The sequence below is a fragment of the Argopecten irradians genome, chromosome 5 (genome assembly GCF_041381155.1).
Source record: "Argopecten irradians isolate NY chromosome 5, Ai_NY, whole genome shotgun sequence".
In the NCBI taxonomy this organism is placed as follows: domain Eukaryota; kingdom Metazoa; phylum Mollusca; class Bivalvia; order Pectinida; family Pectinidae; genus Argopecten; species Argopecten irradians.
Window position 1 is genome coordinate 24788460 of NC_091138.1, and position 22204 is coordinate 24810663.

A 22204-nucleotide genomic window follows, 5' to 3' on the forward strand; every position below is an offset into this window, starting at 1 on the left:
CTTTCCTGAATGGTACCCGACAGCGTATGAACCAGATAGATTTCAGTACAGATAAGTTGCTACTATACATACCTTCTGTATAAACTTGACGAAGCCTTTCCTGAATGGTACCTGACAGCGTATGAACCAGATAGATATCAGTACAGATATGTTGTTACTGTACATACCTTCTGTATTAACTTGAAAAAGCCTTTCCTGAATGGTACCCGACAACAAATGAACCATAGATTTCAGTACAGATAAGTTGCTACTATACATACCTTCTGTATAAATTTGACGAAGCCTTTCCTGAATGGTACTCGACAGCGTATGAACCAGATAGATTTCTGTACAGATATGATGTTATCATACATACCTTCTGTATAAACTTGACAAAGCCTTTCCTGAATGGTACCCGACAGCGTATGAACCAGATAGATTTCAGTACAGATATGTTGTTACTGTACATACCTTCTGTATAAACTTGACAAAGCCTTTCCTGAATGGTACCCGACAGCGTATGAACCAGATAGATTTCAGTACAGATTTGTTGTTACTGTACATACCTTCTGTATAAACTTGACAAAGCCTTTCCTGAATGGTACCCGACAGCGTATGAACCAGATAGATTACATTACAGATTTGTTGTTACTGTACATACCTTCTGTATAAACTTGACAAAGCCTTTCCTGAATGGTACCCGACAGCGTATGAACCAGATAGATTTCAGTACAGATATGGTGTTTTTATACATACCTTCTGTATAAACTTGACAAAGCCTTTCCTGAATGGTACCCGACAGCGTATGAACCATATAGCAATGACATGATGAGCTAGAGACACAGTGTAATGGCTGAACCTGTATATAAGGAAATTAAATTTACAAACATGTTTTTATTGTTCACCACGTCCACAGCAAAATCTATTTGAATTGTTTTAAACGCTTTTTAGCAACACACCATTCTTCTATTAAGACTATATTCTGATATATACCTTTATGTAATTCTAATCAAGTATGGACTTGGCAAATTAATAACTATCTTGTCCCTAGTATACATAATCTTTAGGTTTTAGTCACATACTAAAATTTATGAGACTAGTGTGAAAATTTACACAATTTTATCTTTGTTCTACTAAATCATTTTTAAAGGTGACTCACTTGAAAGGGTTGGTATATGGTAATGCTATGGCAAACACACTCATGTATTCATCCTCTACAAAGTTGGCATACATCTTTGGCAAACGGACAATACCTGCAAAAGATACAAAAAATGTCAATCCAAGTTAATGAAGTGTTGTCATTGCACATACTTGGTCAAATCTCTTGCTGAGTCCATTTTCAAAACCAAGTTATTTTATTCACTGCAGGTCTAGAAATGTACTATTTTCAAAATTTATCATAATATTGGTATTACTATAAAATTATATATATGGACAGAAAATAAACTAAATACCAGGTAGTATTAAATGTTGTGAATTCTAAGTAATGAATACTATAAAATGGAGTAAACACTACATACATGTAACAATAAAATTCACATTAAAGACACCTGATACAAAGCTCTCCACTTACTAGAAAGAAATGCGAGTACAGGTATAGCCATGGAGACCGTTGCTGATATTTTAGAGAGCTGGAGGAGGACTGAGGGCAGTTGTCTCATCATGACTTCCTGCATCTCCAGTGTACACAGTCGTAAAGCATTGGTACACAGCTTGGCACACTTAGATACCAGACCAAATTCCAGACATTTTATCAACTCTTTCTGTAATACACAAAGTCAAAAGTCAATTAAACCGTAACACCAGACAGTAAGCACCCATGACATAATTACTTTTTACATTTTACAGTCGGTTTTCTATGATAATATTAAACTGTAGCTTTTATATATGTTCACCTTCAAGCATTCACTGTCAGAGTTGAATGAATGACATATAGTTAAATTATCGTACATATTCAATCTGATGCACTTTGAAATGTCTATTTAATATATTACATTACTATAATATTACACTATATGTAGATTTTAAGATGCGAGTATCTTTCTGTTGGTTCCTGTGCACTCTGTTTAGATTTTATATATTTAGTATATTGAATTACTATATTACACTAATATGTAGATTTAAGACTCCAGAATTTACCTGTCGGTTCCTGTCCAAATGTTTGTGGTAGGACACCATTGAAGCGAGTACTGGAAATATAAAAGCATGGAAATCCGACCTGGTAAACTTTCCAAACGGAACACTGGTCAGCTTCTCAGGAAACCCTAGCTGGCGGTCATTTACCTGGGGAAAAATTCTCAGAGTTTAAAACAAGAAGATGAAAAAGTTCTACACCAATGAATCCTGAATAAACTTCAATGATTGATTTCATCCTACAAAATCAAATGTAATGTTCAATTTCATCATATGTCCTATAGTTCAATAAGGAATTTTATATAAAGAACTAAACAATATCTGAGCATTCTTTCTCATTTTGGAAGGTGTAAAAGGAGAACCCAGAATGCTTCTTTGTTTTAAGATCACATGACACATCACCTGAGAATAGAATGGTAAATCATATAACAAAGACAGTAGTTACCATGGCACATAGAACATGACACAGTGTGTCTATGAGATCGCCCTGGGTGGAGAGGATGAGAGTTTTGTTCTGTAGTAGTAGGGGGAGGTTAACCAGTACACACTCAATCACCTGCCAGTCAAGATCCTGAAAGTCAAACGAGAATGATGCTTACCTTGGTACAGTAAAACACAGTTATAACAAATCTCTGGGGACCATCAAAATCACTTTGTTAAATATAAACAAAGTTTGTTTTATATATATTGCAGATATTGTAGAGGAATCTAGACAATTGCTACCCTGAATTTGTTGTATGTGTTATAACCATGAATTTGTTGTATTTGTTATAACCCTGAATTTATTGTATGTGTTATAACCCTGAATTTGTTGTATGTGTTATAACCCTGAATTTGTTGTATGTGTTATAACCCTGAATTTGTTGTATGTGTTATAACCCTGAATTTGTTGTATGTGTTATAACCCTGAATTTATTGTATGTGTTATAACCCTGAATTTGTTGTATGTGTTATAACCCTGAATTTGTTGTATGTGTTATAACCCTGAATTTGTTGTATGTGTTATAACCCTGAATTTGTTGTATGTGTTATAACCCTGAATTTGTTGTATGTGTTATAACCCTGAATTTGTTGTATGTGTTATAACCCTGAATTTGTTGTATGTGTTATAACCCTGAATTTGTTGTATGTGTTATAACCATAAATTTGTTGTATGTGTTATAACCCTGAATTTGTTGTATGTGTTATAACCCTGAATTTGTTGTATGTGTAATAACCCTGAATTTGTTGTATGTGTTATAACCCTGAATTTGTTGTATGTGTTATAACCCTGAATTTGTTGTATTTGTTTTAACCCTGAATTTGTTGTATGTGATATAACGCTAAATTTGTTGTATGTGTTATAATCCTGAATTTGGTGTATGTGTTATAACCATGAATTTGTTGTATGTGTTATAACCCTGAATTTATTGTATGTGATATAACCCTTAATTTGTTGTGTGTTATAACCCTGAATTTGCTGTATGTGTTATAACCCTGAATTTGTTGTATGTGTTATAACCCTGATTTTGTTGTATGTGTTATAACCATGAATTTGTTGTATGTGTTAAAACCCTGAATTTGTTGTATGTGTTATAACCATAAATTTGTTGTATGTGTTATAACCCTGAATTTGTTGTATGTGTTATAACCCGAATTTGTTGTATGTGTTATAACCCTGATTTTGTTGTATGTGTTATAACCTTGAATTTGTTGAATGTTTTATAACCCTGAATTTATTTTATGTGTTATAACCATAAATTTGTTGTATGTGTTATAACCCTGAATTTGTTGTATGTGTTTTAACCCTGAATTTGTTGTATGTGTTATAACCATAATTTGTTGTATGTGTTATAACCATAAATTTGTTGTATGTGATATAACCCTGAATTTGTTGTATGTGTTATAACCCTGAATTTGTTGTATGTGTTATAACCCTGAATTTATTGTATGTGTTATAACCATAAATTTGTTGTATGTGTTATAACCCTGAATTTGTTGTATGTGTTATAACCCTGAATTTGTTGTATGTGTTATAACCCTGAATTTGTTGTATGTGTTATAACCATAAATTTGTTGTATGTGTTATAACCCTGAATTTGTTGTATGTGTTATAACCCTGAATTTGTTGTATGTGTTATAACCCTGAATTTGTTGTATGTGTTATAACCATAAATTTGTTGTATGTGTTATAACCCTGAATTTGTTGTATGTGTTATAACCCTGAATTTGTTGTATGTGTTATAACCCTGAATTTGTTGTATGTGTTATAACCCTGAATTTGTTGTATGTGTTATAACCCTGAATTTATTGTATGTGTTATAACCATAAATTTGTTGTATGTCTTATAACCATAAATTTGTTGTATGTGTTATAACCCTGAATTTGTTGTGTTATAACCATAATTTGTTGTATGTGTTATAACCCTGAATTTGTTGTATGTGTTATAACCCTGAATTTGTTGTATGTGTTATAACCCTGAATTTGTTGTATGTGTTATAACCCTGAATTTGTTGTATGTGTTATAACCCTGAATTTGTTGTATGTGTTATAACCCTGAATTTGTTGTATGTGTTATAACCCTGAATTTGTTGTATGTGTTATAACCATGAATTTGTTGTATGTGTTATAACCATAAATTTGTTGTATGTGTTATAACCATGAATTTGTTGTATGTGTTATAAACAAGTTTTACTATATTATGATTCCATACTGTACAACATTAATATCTATACTGTGTACTTTCTTATTAAGTTTGAATCTTTGATTAATCTAGTGGAAAAGAATATTTGTGGTTAGCCGAATAGTAACAATATAAATATAAGAACAAAACATGTTTTTATAGTCATGGTTTCACAGCAACCATGACAATAATGAAAATTTCTACACAGCAAACATTTCATGTTATGCAGTATTTTCATTTTGTAAATCATGATTAAAATATGTTATCAATAATGTTATTTCAGCAATAACTTTAAATTCCTTTCAAAACCTAGTTGTACAATGAAATCAATACATAGAACTTGTATATTTACAACTATGTACAGTAACTTTACCAAGTATATTGTAAATGAACATATGCCATGGCATGTTTTTTGTTCATTATAAACAGTAATTGATATACATACATGTTTTTGTTCATTATAAACAGTATATACATACATGTTTTTTGTTCATTATAAACAGTAATTGATATACATACATGTTTTTTGTTCATTATAAACAGTAATTGATATACATACATGTTTTTTGTTCATTATAAACAGTATATACATACATGTTTTTTGTTCATTATAAACAGTAATTGATATACATACATGTTTTTTGTTCATTATAAACAGTATATACATACATGTTTTTTGTTCATTATAAACAGTATATACATACATGTTTTTTGTTCATTATAAACAGTATATACATACATGTTTTTGTTCATTATAAACAGTAATTGATATACATACATGTTTTTGTTCATTATAAACAGTATATACATACATGTTTTTTGTTCATTATAAACAGTATATACATACATGTTTTTTGTTCATTATAAACAGTATATACATACATGTTTTTTGTTCATTATAAACAGTATATACATACATGTTTTTTGTTCATTATAAACAGTATATACATACATGTTTTTTGTTCATTATAAACCGTATATACATACATGTTTTTTGTTCATTATAAACAGTATATACATACATGTTTTTTGTTCATTATAAAACAGTATATACATACATGTTTTTTGTTCATTATAAACAGTATATACATACATGTTTTTTGTTCATTATAAACAGTATATACATACATGTTTTTTGTTCATTATAAACAGTAATTGATATACATACATGTTTTTTGTTCATTATAAACAGTATATACATACATGTTTTTTGTTCATTATAAACAGTTTATACATACATGTTTTTTGTTCATTATAAACAATATATACATACATGTTTGAGACAGGTAATAAAGAGACTGAAGGCTTCAGTATAGTCAACTAGTGAAGCACTAGTCCACAGGAACTTGGATGAATCCTTAGGGACAGGGTTGGGGCTGGAGGGGACAACTAGAGTATCCTCATCACACCTGTAGGAATACAATATTACACTTTAGTTTAATACCAACATAACTAAAATACTAGGTCACCACATTTTCCTCTGCCAAAGTAAGTTAATTTTCATCAGCTAAAAATACATAGAATTCAAATATGCAAAGCGTTTTATGCTACTTTTTCAATCATAGATCATGCTTGTTGATCAAACTTAAAAATTCATAGGTTTTCTTAATCATAAAACAAAACTTTCATAATGTAAGTTATTTTCATGAATACAGTTCATTAGATTTCATTTCTAAATCAACTTCCAACAGTCTGACCTCATTATCGTGAAGTCAGAAGTCATAGTTAAAGTTTTCATTTACTAAATAAGCAAGCTTTGTGATGGTAACAAAATATTTTAAAATGAACAGGGTCATCCAGTTACATGAAGTTGAGTTATCAAATAACTTTTGATTCCCAGACAAAGTAATTTCTATGGGTACTCACCTCAATTCACACACGATATAGGGACTAAATTTGAGGAGGTTATCCTGGTCAATGTTGATAAAGCCCATCCTACTCAGACTATCTGAACGCATTTGGAGCAGTGTGGTCATTATCTGTAAGGTAGTAATGAACGTCAATATAGTAAAGCTCTAAACCTATAATAGGGGAAATAAATTATCAAATGATTATCAAAGAGTGAAGGTTTTTCTTTATTTTGCATACTTGAAAGTGTTTTTTAAAAGAGCATAAATTCTTACGAACTTATTATAAGCAATAAATCTTCACTCTGGGTGATCTGAATGCTTTGGCAACATTACTCAGAATAATGGAAGTAAATTCTTTTGTATTACAAATACCGTAGACAAAAAGAGTATGTTACATTTTTCCTGATGACGGCCGCTGTGTGACTGCTGTAGTCCTGACTGTTGGAGTACTGTTTCTTCATGTGGTCCACAATCATCTGGTAGATCTTCTGGAATTCTTTGGATGGGTGCATGTACAACTTCACCTGAATACACAGATTAGAGTCTCAACCAACCATATTTTAAATAACATGTACCTATTACTTCTAGCCTTCACATCCAGTGATAATTTGGTATTTATAAATGACATACCGTATTCGACCCATGTCCCTATAAGCGCCCCTCCCCCTTTTTGAGGCCTTAATTTCAATTGCCCAGGCATAAATAAGGACCAAAATTACATAAAACGGTATAAATTTGCAATAATTTTGAATCATTAGCACCTTTTTCATTTTCATCAATTTTTTAAGCGCCCTGGGCGCTTATTGGGTCGAATACGGCACGTGTATCTAATTACTGTAAACCACATTCTTTTTAAAGACACAATTTTTTGGGGTTATTTTGCAAAATCGCTGGTACGCTAATTCAAATGTTTTATAAAAAAGTTTTATATACATATGAATGGACAAGTGTCAGTAAGAGCATGTGATCGCGAATTAATGTCTACCAAAAATTGTATACATGAAAATAAAATGGTTTTCAGTATATGAACTATATTTTAATTACAAAATCTTTAAACTTGAAAATGAACAAGTGTAGTCAGTGATTTGGAGATTGAGTGTTTTAATATTGGGTTGGTAATGAAAGCACTTATGTTTAACTGATTGAATTCAATAGCATTAAAGACTTACCCTTAGGAGATCCACGAGCCCTAGAAGTCCTGTCTTTATATCCACTAGGTGGCTCTCATCGTGCTGCTGCATGACTTCGCCTCCTTCTGGTGAAGGGTACCGTGTAGTTACAATGGCCACGACAGGCTTGTCAATCAACTAGATATACAAAATGTCATATTACATCTTTTACCAGTTACATACATACCATTTAAAAGAGCTTCAGCTCAGAATACAATATATCAAGAGCTTGACTAACTTATTAATTATCATTTCATTAAACAAAATCTCTCTTTGCAGTGCTAATCCCTTTGTTTTTATTACATATGAAACAAGGCATTGCTAAACCTACTTCATTCTCAGTCATTTGTAAAATATGTTGTATTTTCTGTAAGTGTAATTTCCTAAATTGTGTGGTTATCAAATTGATGTCCATATTTTAGAATGGGAAGAAACCTTTTGTGCTTACCTTTTCTAAGAGGATAATGATGGCCTGGAAACACTGATGATTACAACTCTGGGCCAGACACAGCAGCATCTCAGCGGCGACCTTTCTGACCTCAGGGTCACTGTCCTGGTCTATGTGTCCCAGGTGTGGCAGCACAACGTTATTGATCAGTTCATCCTGTAATTTATAAGGTTATAACATAAGGTCATGATATAAAGCTAAAGTACATTGTATGTGTATAGTACTCTGTTATTCAAATTTCATCATTGAGAAATTTCATCATTAAGAACTTATTGCATTGTAGATTTCATGTGGTTATAAAATTAAGTCTTTATATACATCTAAGGGCCTGATATTAGGCTAAAGTAAATATATGGCAGGTTCCTTACAAAACATAAAGAAATTCCATCATGGACAGTTTATTTCATTGTAGATTTCAGGCCCTGATCTAAACTATCTTAAGTGAAAAAGTGATTAAAATCACAATATTTTACGTAAGTTTAATCAAGAAAAAAACTAAAGTTTGACTTAAGTCACCACTTTTGTTTCGAGAAATCAGAGCCAGAAATTACATAATCAAAATGTTTAAAAAGATACAAAAATTGTCAAGTGTCTTTTTTTTTTTAAATTCAATTATTTCACTGTAAAACTGTAACTAACCTCATGAACATGTTTGTTGACACTAAGAACAAATGACAGGACAGCTAGAGCCTTCGTCCTGATCATTGTACGGCTCTCCTGTCTGTAAAAACATACATTATCAGCAATTAGAAAACCAAGATTAAAAAAAACCAAGTTGGATCATTTGAATCTTAATAAGAAACAATAATGGAGCTAATTTTTTTTCAATTTTAATTACATATCTATGTTCATATAACTATCAATATACAAAAAGACCTTCTGAATATTGAACAGTTCTATGATTACTTCCACTGAGAGTCTATCTTACCAACCATAAACAAAACTTCACAGGAAACGTTTTTCGAACAGAAAGTACAGATTTGGTTTAACACATAAAACTTTACCTGAAGTATTTCTCTAACAGAAAGTACAGATTTGGTTTAACACATGTAAAACTTTCCTGAACTATTTCTCTAACAGAACGTACAGATTTGGTTTAACACATAAAACTTTACCTGAAGTATTTCTCCAACAGAGAGTACAGATTTGGTTTAACACAAATAAAACTTTACCTGAAGTATTTCTCTAACACAGAGTACAGATTTGGTTTAACACATATAAAACTTTACCTGAAGTATTTCTCTAAGAGAAAGAACAGATTTGGTTTAACACATGAAGTATTTCTTTAACAGAAAGTACAGATTTGGTTTAACACATATAAAACTTTACCTGAAGTATTTCTCCAACAGAGAGTACAGATTTGGTTTAACACAAATAAAACTTTACCTGAAGTATTTCTCCAACAGAGAGTACAGATTTGGTTTAACACAAATAAAACTTTACCTGAAGTATTTCTCTAACACAGAGTACAGATTTGGTTTCACACATATAAAACTTTACCTGAAGTATTTCTCCAACAGAGAGTACAGATTCTGGACCCAGTTTTCTTTCACAGGAAGTATCATCTGGGCATGGTGTGTAATCAACATGGATACAGAACTCTCCTGTTAAACACAGAGAAAACTTCATACTTATAGCGGGCTACATACCTTACATATTTGTATGTGCTCAGACAAAACTTAGATATTGTATTTATACTAACCTACTTTAGGTATCCACTTGTTATGATGCATTTTAGGTCCCAGCTTTTATACACATCATACTATGATCATACAGTTATGTCACACGGTTTGTTATCCTTACACACAATAGTAAGTTATCTCCCTTTACCTGTACACAGGACTGGTGTTGTGCTCATTAAAATTTCATTTTAGGAGAAATCTGCTAACAAATTGATATTTAGTATATTAGAAGTATGTGAGTGATAACTTACTGGCCTCTTGGAAGCACACATCTCAATGATTTTGAAGAATCGAGAAACACATCCGGAGAACTGTCCATGCATGTGGAGGTCCTCTATAATTGATAGGATATCGTGGAAATCCACTGGCATTCGGGGGTCCAGAGGAGGCTGATTGGGTACACTGACCTGTCAAAGGTAAAAGTTCACAGCAGAATACAATCTGTTATTTACAAACCATCCTATTGGATTATGGTATTAGAGATGTAGACACTGTCACGCCTAGGTAATAACAAGAATTACGCATAATTATAAGTATCGCACTTACCGCATTGTGTGTTGATATGATAATGATTGCCTTTACCTATATTCCAAGATTGTTAAAGATTAAACTTATACTTTGAGAGAAAAAGAGCTAGGTATAGTTTAGCATCACTAAGGTTCACAGCCTCTTAATCCCACACCCTTCGATAACTATTGTCATGGGCGATACAAAAATGATGCAATAATGTATTTAGCAGGGCTACAGAAGTGATCTCTAGCCACTATCATTTTACTATTGCTCTCTTTATAATGTAGGAATGCAGTGTGAACATCAAAACATTACTGAGTAACTTATTGGTATTTCTAAATATAGGTATTTCCCTGAAGCATAACCAAGCATGACAGGAGATTGGGAATGTCTGATACTTACCTCCATGAGTTTCAGTAGCCCCTCCAGGATATCCATGATGATGTTCCATGTAACATGCTGTAGGTCCTTACCGTACTTCTTAACCAGTCGATGTATGGATAGTACTACCTCATAGGCCACAATGTGGCTGTTGGTGGATAGTACCTACACCAATATATAGACATTAGACTCCAGTAACATTCAAGTAAAGGAACAAAAACAATGGGATTTTAAGCATTCTAGATACTGTATGTCCGGTTATTTTCCTAGGGATAATTTTCATACAATTTTGCAGGTCTTAGCTATAACCTAGAAAAATTTGTTGCACAGAATATTGAAAAATGGTCGAATCATATATACTCTGAAAACCAAATCGTAAAAATTCAAAACTGTTCAAAATAATTTTTCCAATAATTAGCTAAAATCAGGAAAATTTCGACCCATTTAAATAGCCGCCTTTAAAGTACCGGCACATGTATCTCAAGAATTGGTTACACCAAGGTGAAAGTGAAGTATCCAATTTGGCAGGGATCAATAAAACGTGATAAATCAAACAATATATCAGCGTAAAATGAATTAAGAGTTCTGGAGTACAACTGTGGTTGCTATCAAACACTATGAAAGACAAAGAGACAAAAGTGATTTTAATCAAAGACAATAGCTTTCAAGCATCACTTTTATGTTTCATTCATGTTTCAGACAGCAGCATTTGTTGTTGACTTACCTGAAGGAAGGAGGGCAACACAGACGAGAATGTGTGTTTTAGTGTGGGCACCTTCTTGGAACCCCAGAGTGCCATCCCAACAAAGAACACAGATCCTCGTAACAGGTTGTGATCTGTAGGCTGTCTCCTGGAAAAACAATAGGACAACATAACAAATCCAGTCTGATATAATACTCTAAATAGTTAAAGTTAGTACAGAATTTATATATTGTTCAGTATTTCTTACTATCATTTAATCTTCCTCTTATAAAATGTTGAGGAAATTTTTAGAAGCTTTTGTATTAAGTTTTTAATATGAATATTATAAGAATAAAAAGTTTTGATAGCAAATTACCTATATGAATAAGCAAACAGTAGGTCAGATGTTCCAATACATGTAGTACATTACCTGTCCTGGAGCATACAACACATGGTATAGATACTACTGTGGCCCAGGTGTGTGCCTAATAGCTTCTTCATCAGCTGTGGACAATAAAATACTAAAATAAATGCAATTGATATTTTAAAGGAATGTAAAATATTAAGTTATGATAAACCCCCAACTGTTGCAGATATTGATACACATATCTATGTAAAATACTATTAAAAGGAGAACACAACCTATATAACCATTATTTCAAGTTACACAAGTATTTCAGGTAAAGTAGTAATAATTATCACTTTAAAAACATGTATAGATTAAGTAGAGTACCTCCCAGCTGTTCAAACAGTACTTTGGCATGTTGATCATACGACACAGGGCTGCAATCACGTGTTGGAGACATTCACAGGGGAGATAACTGTAGCACACCACCGCATCCAAGATGTCGAGGCACATCTGATAACAGCAAATATTATCATGAAATTGAGCTAATTAATGTCCAGATAGATAGACCCATGGATTGTAATAGTGTAAACCAATCTATTTTCTCGGGACTTATGTCCACATTTTCATGATTTTTTTTATAGCAATTAGATTTCCTGATTTAGATTAACAGAATCTTACATGGGCCTGTCAGGTGGACAGGGATATCTCAACCCAAGTGAAAGATTTTCGCTGGTCAACCCGAGGCTTGCTGAGGGTTGATGGTCAAAATCTTTCACGAGGGTTGAGATATCACTGTCCACCTGACAGGCCGATGTTTGATTCTTTTTCTTCCATACTTAAACGAGAAATGATGAAGAACATCGCTGTGCGTAAAAATGGTCGCAGCATGTCTTGATGACGCACTGTCTAGTGGGTATGAGCTGTCTTTTCCCTACTCCGGTAAAAGACAGAGTTATATTTTCTCTAGCAACTGGGGGAAAACCCTGTCAAGTATTATGGGAGAATAATTTAGTTCTAATGTACCTGATTGTGTCTGATGCATTTTCGCAGCGATTTATTTTCATGATTTCTAAATGTCCCATGAAATATGTGAAATGTGAATTCGGATGTGAAAATAAGCTGGTTTACAGGAGTGCTATCACCAGAGAGTTGTCAGTAAGTAAAGTTAGTTTGTTACAACTTTAAACACAAGTATACCAGTTTTAAGTATAGGTATATTTCAAGACATACTGCAAACCAATATTTCTCCTTGTGAAACTTACTTTCGCAAATTTCACGATTGAGGCAATTTTGTGAAACTTTATCTCCACAAATAGTTTTCTACAGCATTTAAATTGATAGGAATTTTCCTTCAATTTTCAAATCTGCGAATCTTCATGAAGTTCTTTCAAAATGGAAACCACAAAAATTAGTAGCCGCAAAAGAAAGATGGTTTACAGTAGAAAGTTCAGTGTAGTATGATGAATCTAGAATAACCTTTCATTACCTCTGCGGTGTTAACGACAAAAAAGATGGGTTATACACCTTTCTTTACAGAACCAAAGAAATATCTGTGCCCAAGAAGTATTAGAAGTTTTTGAATATCGGCCACATACCGCTTATTTTTAATCATGAAAACAGATCACAACTCTTGCTGTAGTAAACCCTACCTTGATATCCTCCTCTGATCGGGAACGGTTAGGTATCATACAGGTTTGTCTGTAATAAAGAATCCAAATAATTTACACTTAAGACAGATATCTTCATGGAATTAAGTTATATGGAGCCAACTATAAAAGAGTTAATCAAACATCAATTCCATTTATTGTATTAATTTCTTTCATTTCTATCAATACTTACTTATTTGTATTTCTTTCCTTCATAAATGACTACTATAAAATATCTAAAGCATCTTTAATTTGATGTGTACATGTATCAGTATATATTATGTAGAGCTAATTGGCCAGTGGTCATTCTGTTTACAATCTAGTCACTGTTGTACACAACATTTGTCATGTGTACATTTAACAAATGTCTCAATTTATCATATATTCCATATCCCTTAAATTTGTACAGCCAATACAAAATCTTCAATCAACCTTTGTGTAAATGCCGATTTTGGGTGAATAATATTTTTTCCGGATATATTGTCCGGCAGACGTCTCCTATTTTTTACACGCCTTTAGAGTTGCGCCCCTTGGGTTGTCTGCACCGGAAATGGAAAATCTGTCGGGATTATTTTGGATATCAGCAAACACATTTTGGTTAATCTATCACCACTACTGTTAACAACTACTGTGTAACTCAGCAAATCAAGATAGGAGACATTGGTATTCGGTAAGAAATGCATATTTTTGATGATACTGATGAATAAACGTGAATTTGAACTGTTTACAAAGTGTTGGGTGGTCGAATTGACTGATTTGAATTAACGCTGATAAAACGGATCCGACAACATTAACCAAAATTGTGAGTCAACATTACCGAAATGAACAATATGAGTCAAAATGTAGACGATAATGTTGAAGACCTCTCCAAGGTCGATGCAGACAAGGCAAACCGACGGTCAAGAACAAAAAAATATGATGGCCGAAACGTCAGATGCCCAAATAAATGATGAAAGTTCGTCTCTCGAACGTCATGATCAACGTGTCAGAACTTTTACACAAACAGGAAGAGACTATAGTCTTGATCAATTAAACAAACATTATCAAGTTTTAAAGAGACTTTCTGATTATATTAGTGAAATGGTTTCGGACAATGTTTCAGTAAAAGTAATAAGCAAAAAGTACACGTCATGGATGCAAAACTATGAACTCTTTCTCCAAATACATGAACATTATTTACAAAGAGAGACAGATAATGATCAAAGGGACCTCTATTCCGGATCGTTTATTGCCCGCGATGAGTTTCTCCGAGACTTCAAAGCTAAGATAGAGGAGTATTTCGTTAAAGTATCTGTCAGCAAAAGTCAGCATGAACAAGATGATGAAGATGATGAAGGTTCTCATACTGGTAGTAGCAGGTCAACATCATCGAGCAAAATATCAGCAAAAAGACTGAAAGAAGAGCAATTAAAAATTGAATTATCAGCCAGAAAGCTGGCACTGCAGAAAAAGCGTGAGATTGAAATAGCCAAGGTGTCCTTAAAACTTCAGGAGGAAGAACTTCAATTAAACACAGATTTAGCTGTAGCCAATGCAAAGAGTAAAATGCTCAGTGACTTAGAACAAACTGACGCTAGTGAATGTAGGACACAGGTATTTGTTCCCCAAACTTACTACGCCAAACCCAGCATTCCTACCCCCGAACGTTATGTCGCGAGTGATAATAGCCCATTATTGTTGAACTCTATAACAACCAGTGCGCATTTGCTCGAACAGAACACGACAAATCCTAGCGTACCATTCTTGTCTAGCCCTATTAGAACCAGTGCGCCTTCGTTCGGACAGAAGACAACAAATCCTGATGTACCGTTCTTGTCCAGCTCAATTGGAACCAGTGCGCCTTTGTTCGGACAGAACACGACTAATTATGACGTACCGTTCTTGTCAAGCTCAATTAGAACCAGTGCGCCTTCGTTCGGACAAAACACAACAAATCCAAACCGGGCTCTCTTTTCGAACTCTGTTGGACCGGTCGCGCCTACTACCGAACGGAATGATGCAATTCACGTCGAAACGCCTATTACAGATAACGCAACGCTTGTTAATTCAACAAAGGATGCTATAAACTCTGTTGTTCAACATCTGAGGAAACCGATGCCAGAGATTAAAAAGTTCACCGGTGATCCGCTCGAATATAGGAGGTTCCTTCGACAGTTTCAGGCAAAGATTGTCGCGAACACTGATAATGATGACGAGCGGATGAATTATTTAGAACAATTAACTTCTGGGGAAGCATACAAAGTGGTTTCAGGATTCGGACATCTGAGTGGAGATCGCGCTTATAACGCAGCTATGAGACAGTTAGAGGAGAGATATGGCGACAATGAGGTCACAGCGACTGCATTCATTAAACGAGCTCTAGATTGGCCTACAATACGTGCTGGTGACTCCAAATCGCTGGATGAGTTCGCATTATTTCTTGTTGAATGCGACAACGCGGCGGAAAGCATGAATTCTGGGAATGTTCTGGAATACGCCGAGAACATTAAGCGACTTATGTGTAAATTACCTTTCCACATGCATGATAAGTGGCGCAATATTGTTTTCCGTACCAAAGAGATGAAAGGTTGTGTGAGATTTAAAGACTTTGTTACATTCGTAAAAACAGAAGCAAAGAAGGCGAACGATCCCACGTACGGAACCGCAGCTGTTAACGGCTCACAAAGTAGCAAAGTTCAAGCGAAACGCACTTCTAATTCCCAACCATCGAGAAGTACAGCAGTCTCTAACGCAGCTAACGTTGAAGCAACGCCCAAATCTACTGGACCTAGTCAAGAACTCGAGTGCACGTACTGTGATTCTAGCTCACATTCAGTTGGTGACTGTTCTGGTATCAAGGCACTTGGCCTTGAAGACAAATATAAACACTTACGTGAGAAAGGCCTATGTTTTGGATGTTTGAAGAAAGGACACTTATCGCGAACATGTAGAAATCGACTTAAGTGTGCGACATGCAACAGACAACATCCTACGATTTTGCATGACAAATCGAAAGTGAACTTGAAACCGAAATCTCAAAGCGACGAAACTAATGTGAAAGGCGTCGTAAATATGAATTATTCTGCCGAAGAAGGTCGAGTAGGGGCCGGAGACGTTTCATGTGCTATGGCGATCATCCCCGTTAAAGTTAAACTTAAGAATCGACCTCATACCGTAGAAACCTACGCGTTCTTTGACTCCGGAAGCAGCGTATCGTTCTGTACGGAGCATGTAATGAAACAACTGGGTGGAAGTGGTAAAAAAACTCAATTTACTCTGAACACTATGGGTAATCCCTACAAAATGAACACTTACGCCTTGAATGGACTTCAAGTTTGTGACTTAGACATGGAAAACGTAGTCAGTCTGCCAAAGGTGTACACTAAAGAGGAGATGCCAGTCTCGCAGCACCATATACCGAAACATGAAGAAATATCGAAATGGTCTTATCTGTCTGACATATCGATACCGAACATTGATGCGAACATTGGAATCATGTTGGGAAATAACGTCCCAGATGCTTACACCCCATTTGAGGTGCTTATCGGTCCGAGTGGCTCGCCTCACGCCACAAGAACGCGCTTGGGTTGGATCGTGTGGAATATCATACGAGATGATGCATCACAACTGGATGTGAATCGGGCAGAAGTAGAAAGCGATATCACGTTAAATGAACTTGTAAGAAAATCATTCAACCATGATTTCCCGGAGCGTGTTATCGACGACAAACGTGAAAACTCTGTAGAAGACGCGCATTTCCTCAGACAGGTAGAGGAATCTGTACATTTTGAGAACGGTCACTACTGTATAGCTCTTCCGTTTCGTGATCGCAACGTCAAACTTCCAAACAACAATGTGCAAGGCACGCAGAGACTCAAAAGCCTGAAAAATAAGTTGGTCAAAAACCATAAATTCAGATCGGACTACGTGAATTTTATGGACAATCTTTTGAGCAAAGGTTACGCAGAGCCAGTTCCTGATGATCAGCTTGAGAGAAACGACGGCCGTGTTTGGTATTTGCCTCATCACGGTGTATACCACCCCAAAAAGCATGAAAAAATCCGTGTCGTATTTGACTGCTCTGCATCGTACATGGGCGTATCTCTGAACAGTCAGCTCCTCCAAGGTCCGGATCTCGCGAACAAACTGCTAGGTGTTCTAATCCGGTTTCGCGAAGAAAAGGTGGCTGTCGTAGGTGACGTGGAGGCTATGTTTCATCAGGTGATCGTTCCACCAAGTGATAGAGACTGTTTGAGGTTCTTCTGGTGGCCTGATGGAAATCTCGACAAAGAACCCAAAATGTACAGAATGGTTAGTCATCTCTTTGGAGCAACCTCGTCTCCGAGCTGTTGTAACTTCGCGCTAAAATGTACAGCAGAAGAAAAAGGTCATCAGTTTGAACCGATTATCACGGAAACCATCAAGCGTAACATGTATGTCGACGACTGCTTGACTTCGACCGTATCCGACGAAAAGGCAAAGGCTTTGATCAACGATCTATCGGCTCTGTGTCAGGAAGGCGGCTTCCGTCTCACAAAAGCTGTTCAACGGACAAAAGACATAACTGACCGTATAAAATCATCTGAATCCAACACGCGGAACCGTGAAAAAATGATGGAAACAGCGATACTTGCCGATAGACAAAGTAGGTTGGCAGAAGCGCCAAAACGAGTGAAATCTTTGTTTCTGACGAGTGATGCTTTGAACCGATCTGAGATGGCACTCGCGCGGTATGTACAGCGAACAGACTTTCAAGAGGAATTTGAATCACTTCAACGTTGTGGTAAAGTAAATAAGTCATCGAAGCTTCGCGATCTGGACCCTTACATAGACAACGGCCTTTTGCGTGTAGGAGGAAGACTTGAACGCGCAGATATGTCGTTTGACGCGAAACACCCCATAATTCTACCCAAGGAATCGAGAATGTCTCAACTTCTAATCGAAGACGTACATCGGTCTGTTGGACATCTCGGGAAAAACTCAATCTTGACTGTACTTCGTCAAAGGTATTGGATTATCAGAGCAAACGCGTCAATAAAGCGAGTGGTGTCGCGATGCGTTATATGCCGAAAGTATCAGGCTCCGTGTTCTAGGCAAAAGATGGCCAATCTACCCCGCGAACGTCTGGTTCCCGACGAACCACCCTTTACAAAAGTCGGAATGGACTTTTTCGGACCACTTGAGACTAAGCGTGGTCGCAGCTGCATGAAGAGATATGGAGTGATCTTTACCTGTTTAAGTACGCGAGCAGTTCATCTTGAGTTAGCGTTTTCTCTTGACACAGACTCGTGCATTGATGCGATTCGAAGATTCATCGCACGTCGAGGGAGACCGGAGTTCATCAGATCTGATAACGGAACTAACTTAGTTGGTGCAGAAAGAGAAATGCGAGAAGAGATTCGCGACAGCATGGCTGCAAAAGGAATTCATTGGGAATTCAATCCTCCCTCGGCTTCACACTTCGGTGGTGTGTGGGAAAGGCTAATCAGATCTGTTCGAAAGGTGCTACATTCAGTCATGCGCGAGCAACCCGTCCGGCTAGACGATGAAAATCTCCAGACTCTGTTTTGTGAGGTCGAGTCCATCCTCAATGGTCGACCAATTTTCGAGTTATCGAACGACGCGAATGACGTGCGCGCACTCACACCGAATCACCTCCTTCTACTTCGACCAGGTGAATGGTTCCCTCCTGGAACTTTCAAGAAAACGGACAATTACGTTAAGAGGAGATGGCGCCAAGTTCAGTATCTTGCTGACATATTCTGGACCAGATGGATCAAGGAGTATCTGCCCTTGCTTCAGAGCAGACAAAAATGGACTAAAACTGAGAAAAACTTGAAAGTCGGTGATCTCGTGCTAGTGATGGACAGTTCTCCTAGAAACGCTTGGAACATGGGACGAGTGCTCGAGGTTATCATGGACAACAAAGACACTGTAAGAATCGTAAAGGTTAAGACCGCCTCTTCGGTTCTGACGCGACCAATTCAGAAACTGTGCCTCGTTCTGGAATCTGATGTTTGTGACATGTGAGCACTCATGATTTAATGTGTAATATGTGAACTTTGAAGAAAAAATGACTCGTATAATTGAGAATAAAACTACTAATATGTGTAGGACATTGGAAAAGAGACTCAGAAAATTAAGATTCGAAGTCATACAGTTTTATGTGTTTTCGAAACATTTTAATTGCCACAATAAGTTGAATTTCAGTTAATTATCATATCTAGATACAAAATTGGTGCATTTACTTAGAATCTAGATAATTGTGTTCCTATGTAGAACAGCAATTAAGGGGCCGGTATGTAAATGCCGATTTTGGGTGAATAATATTTTTTCCGGATATATTGTCCGGCAGACGTCTCCTATTTTTTACACGCCTTTAGAGTTGCGCCCCTTGGGTTGTCTGCACCGGAAATGGAAAATCTGTCGGGATTATTTTGGATATCAGCAAACACATTTTGGTTAATCTATCACCACTACTGTTAACAACTACTGTGTAACTCAGCAAATCAAGATAGGAGACATTGGTATTCGGTAAGAAATGCATATTTTTGATGATACTGATGAATAAACGTGAATTTGAACTGTTTACAAAGTGTTGGGTGGTCGAATTGACTGATTTGAATTAACGCTGATAAAACGGATCCGACACTTTGTTTATAAGTCACACTTTAACACAATGAGAATCTCATTTCCTAGCTATCTGTGACAGACAGTGACTTACTTGACCAGTCCACAAATGACGTCCTCGTCCAGGTAGGCAGCGTTATACTTGACAATCTGGACTAACAGTTGTAGGAATGTGGACATGTTACCGGAGGCAAGGACATCAGGCATCATCCGCAGCAGTAAAGGTCCTGTACAATGAAAACAAGGCTTCATATACAGTATTTTTATCATGCAGAGTTACCTTCTCCTAGCTCACAAAGTCATGATATCATTTTCACAAGCAAAATTTGTAATACATTGACATCAATACATGCTACCTAACAAGGATAACAACCAACAAAATCAGACAGATTTTTGGTTAGTAATATATAAAATATGATAATATGCATACATAGGTTAGAAAAGTGTACATAATCAACTAATATCCTTGGTTGAACACACCAGGTTTTTGACTTTGAAGAGAGGATACTTATTTGTAAACGAAACATCTATAATACACAGCATACAAACCTGCCAGTTCTTCAAACTCTCCCAAGTTTCGACCATTTTCACTTAATGCCTTAAATAATTCCAACCTACAAAAACAATCAATAGATGCTTTTTTTATCGAGGGTTTGTTTGAGTGCAATAAATATGGGATAATTTTTAGGACATTTCAATCTTATTTCTAGCTTTTCTTATACAGGCTAGATTATATATTTTACCTATACCAGAATTAGTTAAAAAATATGAAAAATATATATATTTTTTGTGCAACTAAATGATTTGTACTGTCCCTAACATTCTTAAGAAAGTGTCTTGCCTTTGTGAGAGATCCTCATGATTTGTCAGCCCTTCTATTACACTGAAGAAATGAGCTCTTAGAATACCCAGGTACTCCAACTGTTAAAAAGCAATATGACATGTCCAACAGGTAAAATGCTAGGTATTCATTAACAGAAAATTTAAATATGCTGCCAGATACAATCTTAATATAAGTTCTCTAACCTTACAAATGTAAGCATAACATCAAATAATTTGTGCTTGAAATTGTGGCAGATCTTTAATATTTAAATATTTGATATTTCCCTTGAATGCAATCCTTACTTATGGTATTTATCAACAATATAAAGGGCGGAGGCTTATAAATCTACATGAAAAACTTTAAATCCTTGAATGCCTATAGATGCTAATGGGACATTGAACAAAGAATTTGTAAGTGACATGTCTATTACATAACCAGCATTTTGAAATTAGAAACAACATGAAAACTGCCATAACACTATACACTACCTGTCCTTCTATGAGCGAGTGCAGGAAATGGAGAGCTATCTGTCGGCTCTCAGATGGTGTTCCCGGCTGAACCAGGTCTTTGATGCTGTTCCACAGAGCTTCAATGGCATTCTAGGAAAATGGAAATGAACAATATCCTGTTTTGTATTTCAGATACAAAAATACTTCAATTTGAGTAATGAACAGGATATTTATTATAATATTAAGAAACAACTTTAATATTTTTAGCAAAGTTAATACTGATAAGCAGGTCTCTGTCCTAAGAAGAAAAAAAAAGAAATAAATATAAGTTATTTTTAATGAAATACAAAGCTGCTTTGTCTAATCATTTCATCCTTCGTATCTAATAATGACCATATTTATAATTAAAGTCTAAAGATTACACTAAGTAATTACCTCCTCTAACTTTTTAGTTTGAACAGTGTTACATAATTCCCTGATTGTCCTAAGTCTATTGTTGGCTGGACTTTCTGGACCAATATCCTACAAAGAAAAAACACAATTTTTTTAATTGTTTTAACAATCTGTATCACAAATTAGTCAGTTAATTAGAAATAATGTAAATCTATATAATACTAGATATTGACATACAGTCTGATTATCACACTCTTTCAGCTATAAATGAGATACCAGGACAGGGGTATCCCAGCATTTTTTTGACTGTGTTGAAATATTGATCTCCTTTACGGAGACAGGATTGGTATGCAGACTGAAATGACTGAAATTATCTTTCTATGAAATTCTGTTCCACATGGCAGATTCTAATAAATTGAATCCGCTCAGTCATCCATTC

At 35.4% G+C, this 22204-nt stretch overlaps 1 protein-coding gene across 3 annotated transcripts in view; it reads right to left on the reverse strand.

Moving 5' to 3' along the window:
- The window catches only part of LOC138323321 (tuberin-like), a 41305-nt gene that overhangs the window by 17809 nt on the left and 1292 nt on the right, over positions 1-22204 (reverse strand). For all 3 annotated transcript variants that reach the window (XM_069267851.1, XM_069267850.1, XM_069267849.1), the window contains exons 2-24: positions 21808-21894; positions 21412-21522; positions 20942-21021; positions 20650-20714; positions 20195-20327; positions 13495-13543; positions 12230-12355; positions 11927-12000; positions 11539-11665; positions 10836-10979; positions 10175-10330; positions 9742-9845; positions 8881-8962; positions 8242-8397; positions 7794-7931; positions 7020-7148; positions 6641-6753; positions 6048-6183; positions 2558-2683; positions 2119-2262; positions 1553-1742; positions 1139-1232; positions 736-838 (exon numbers count right to left, since the gene is read on the reverse strand). In XM_069267851.1, the coding sequence (XP_069123952.1) occupies positions 736-838; positions 1139-1232; positions 1553-1742; positions 2119-2262; positions 2558-2683; positions 6048-6183; positions 6641-6753; positions 7020-7148; positions 7794-7931; positions 8242-8397; positions 8881-8962; positions 9742-9845; positions 10175-10330; positions 10836-10979; positions 11539-11665; positions 11927-12000; positions 12230-12355; positions 13495-13543; positions 20195-20327; positions 20650-20714; positions 20942-21021; positions 21412-21522; positions 21808-21894 (2667 nt within the window). The remainder of the gene's footprint in view (positions 1-735; positions 839-1138; positions 1233-1552; positions 1743-2118; positions 2263-2557; positions 2684-6047; positions 6184-6640; positions 6754-7019; positions 7149-7793; positions 7932-8241; positions 8398-8880; positions 8963-9741; positions 9846-10174; positions 10331-10835; positions 10980-11538; positions 11666-11926; positions 12001-12229; positions 12356-13494; positions 13544-20194; positions 20328-20649; positions 20715-20941; positions 21022-21411; positions 21523-21807; positions 21895-22204) is intronic.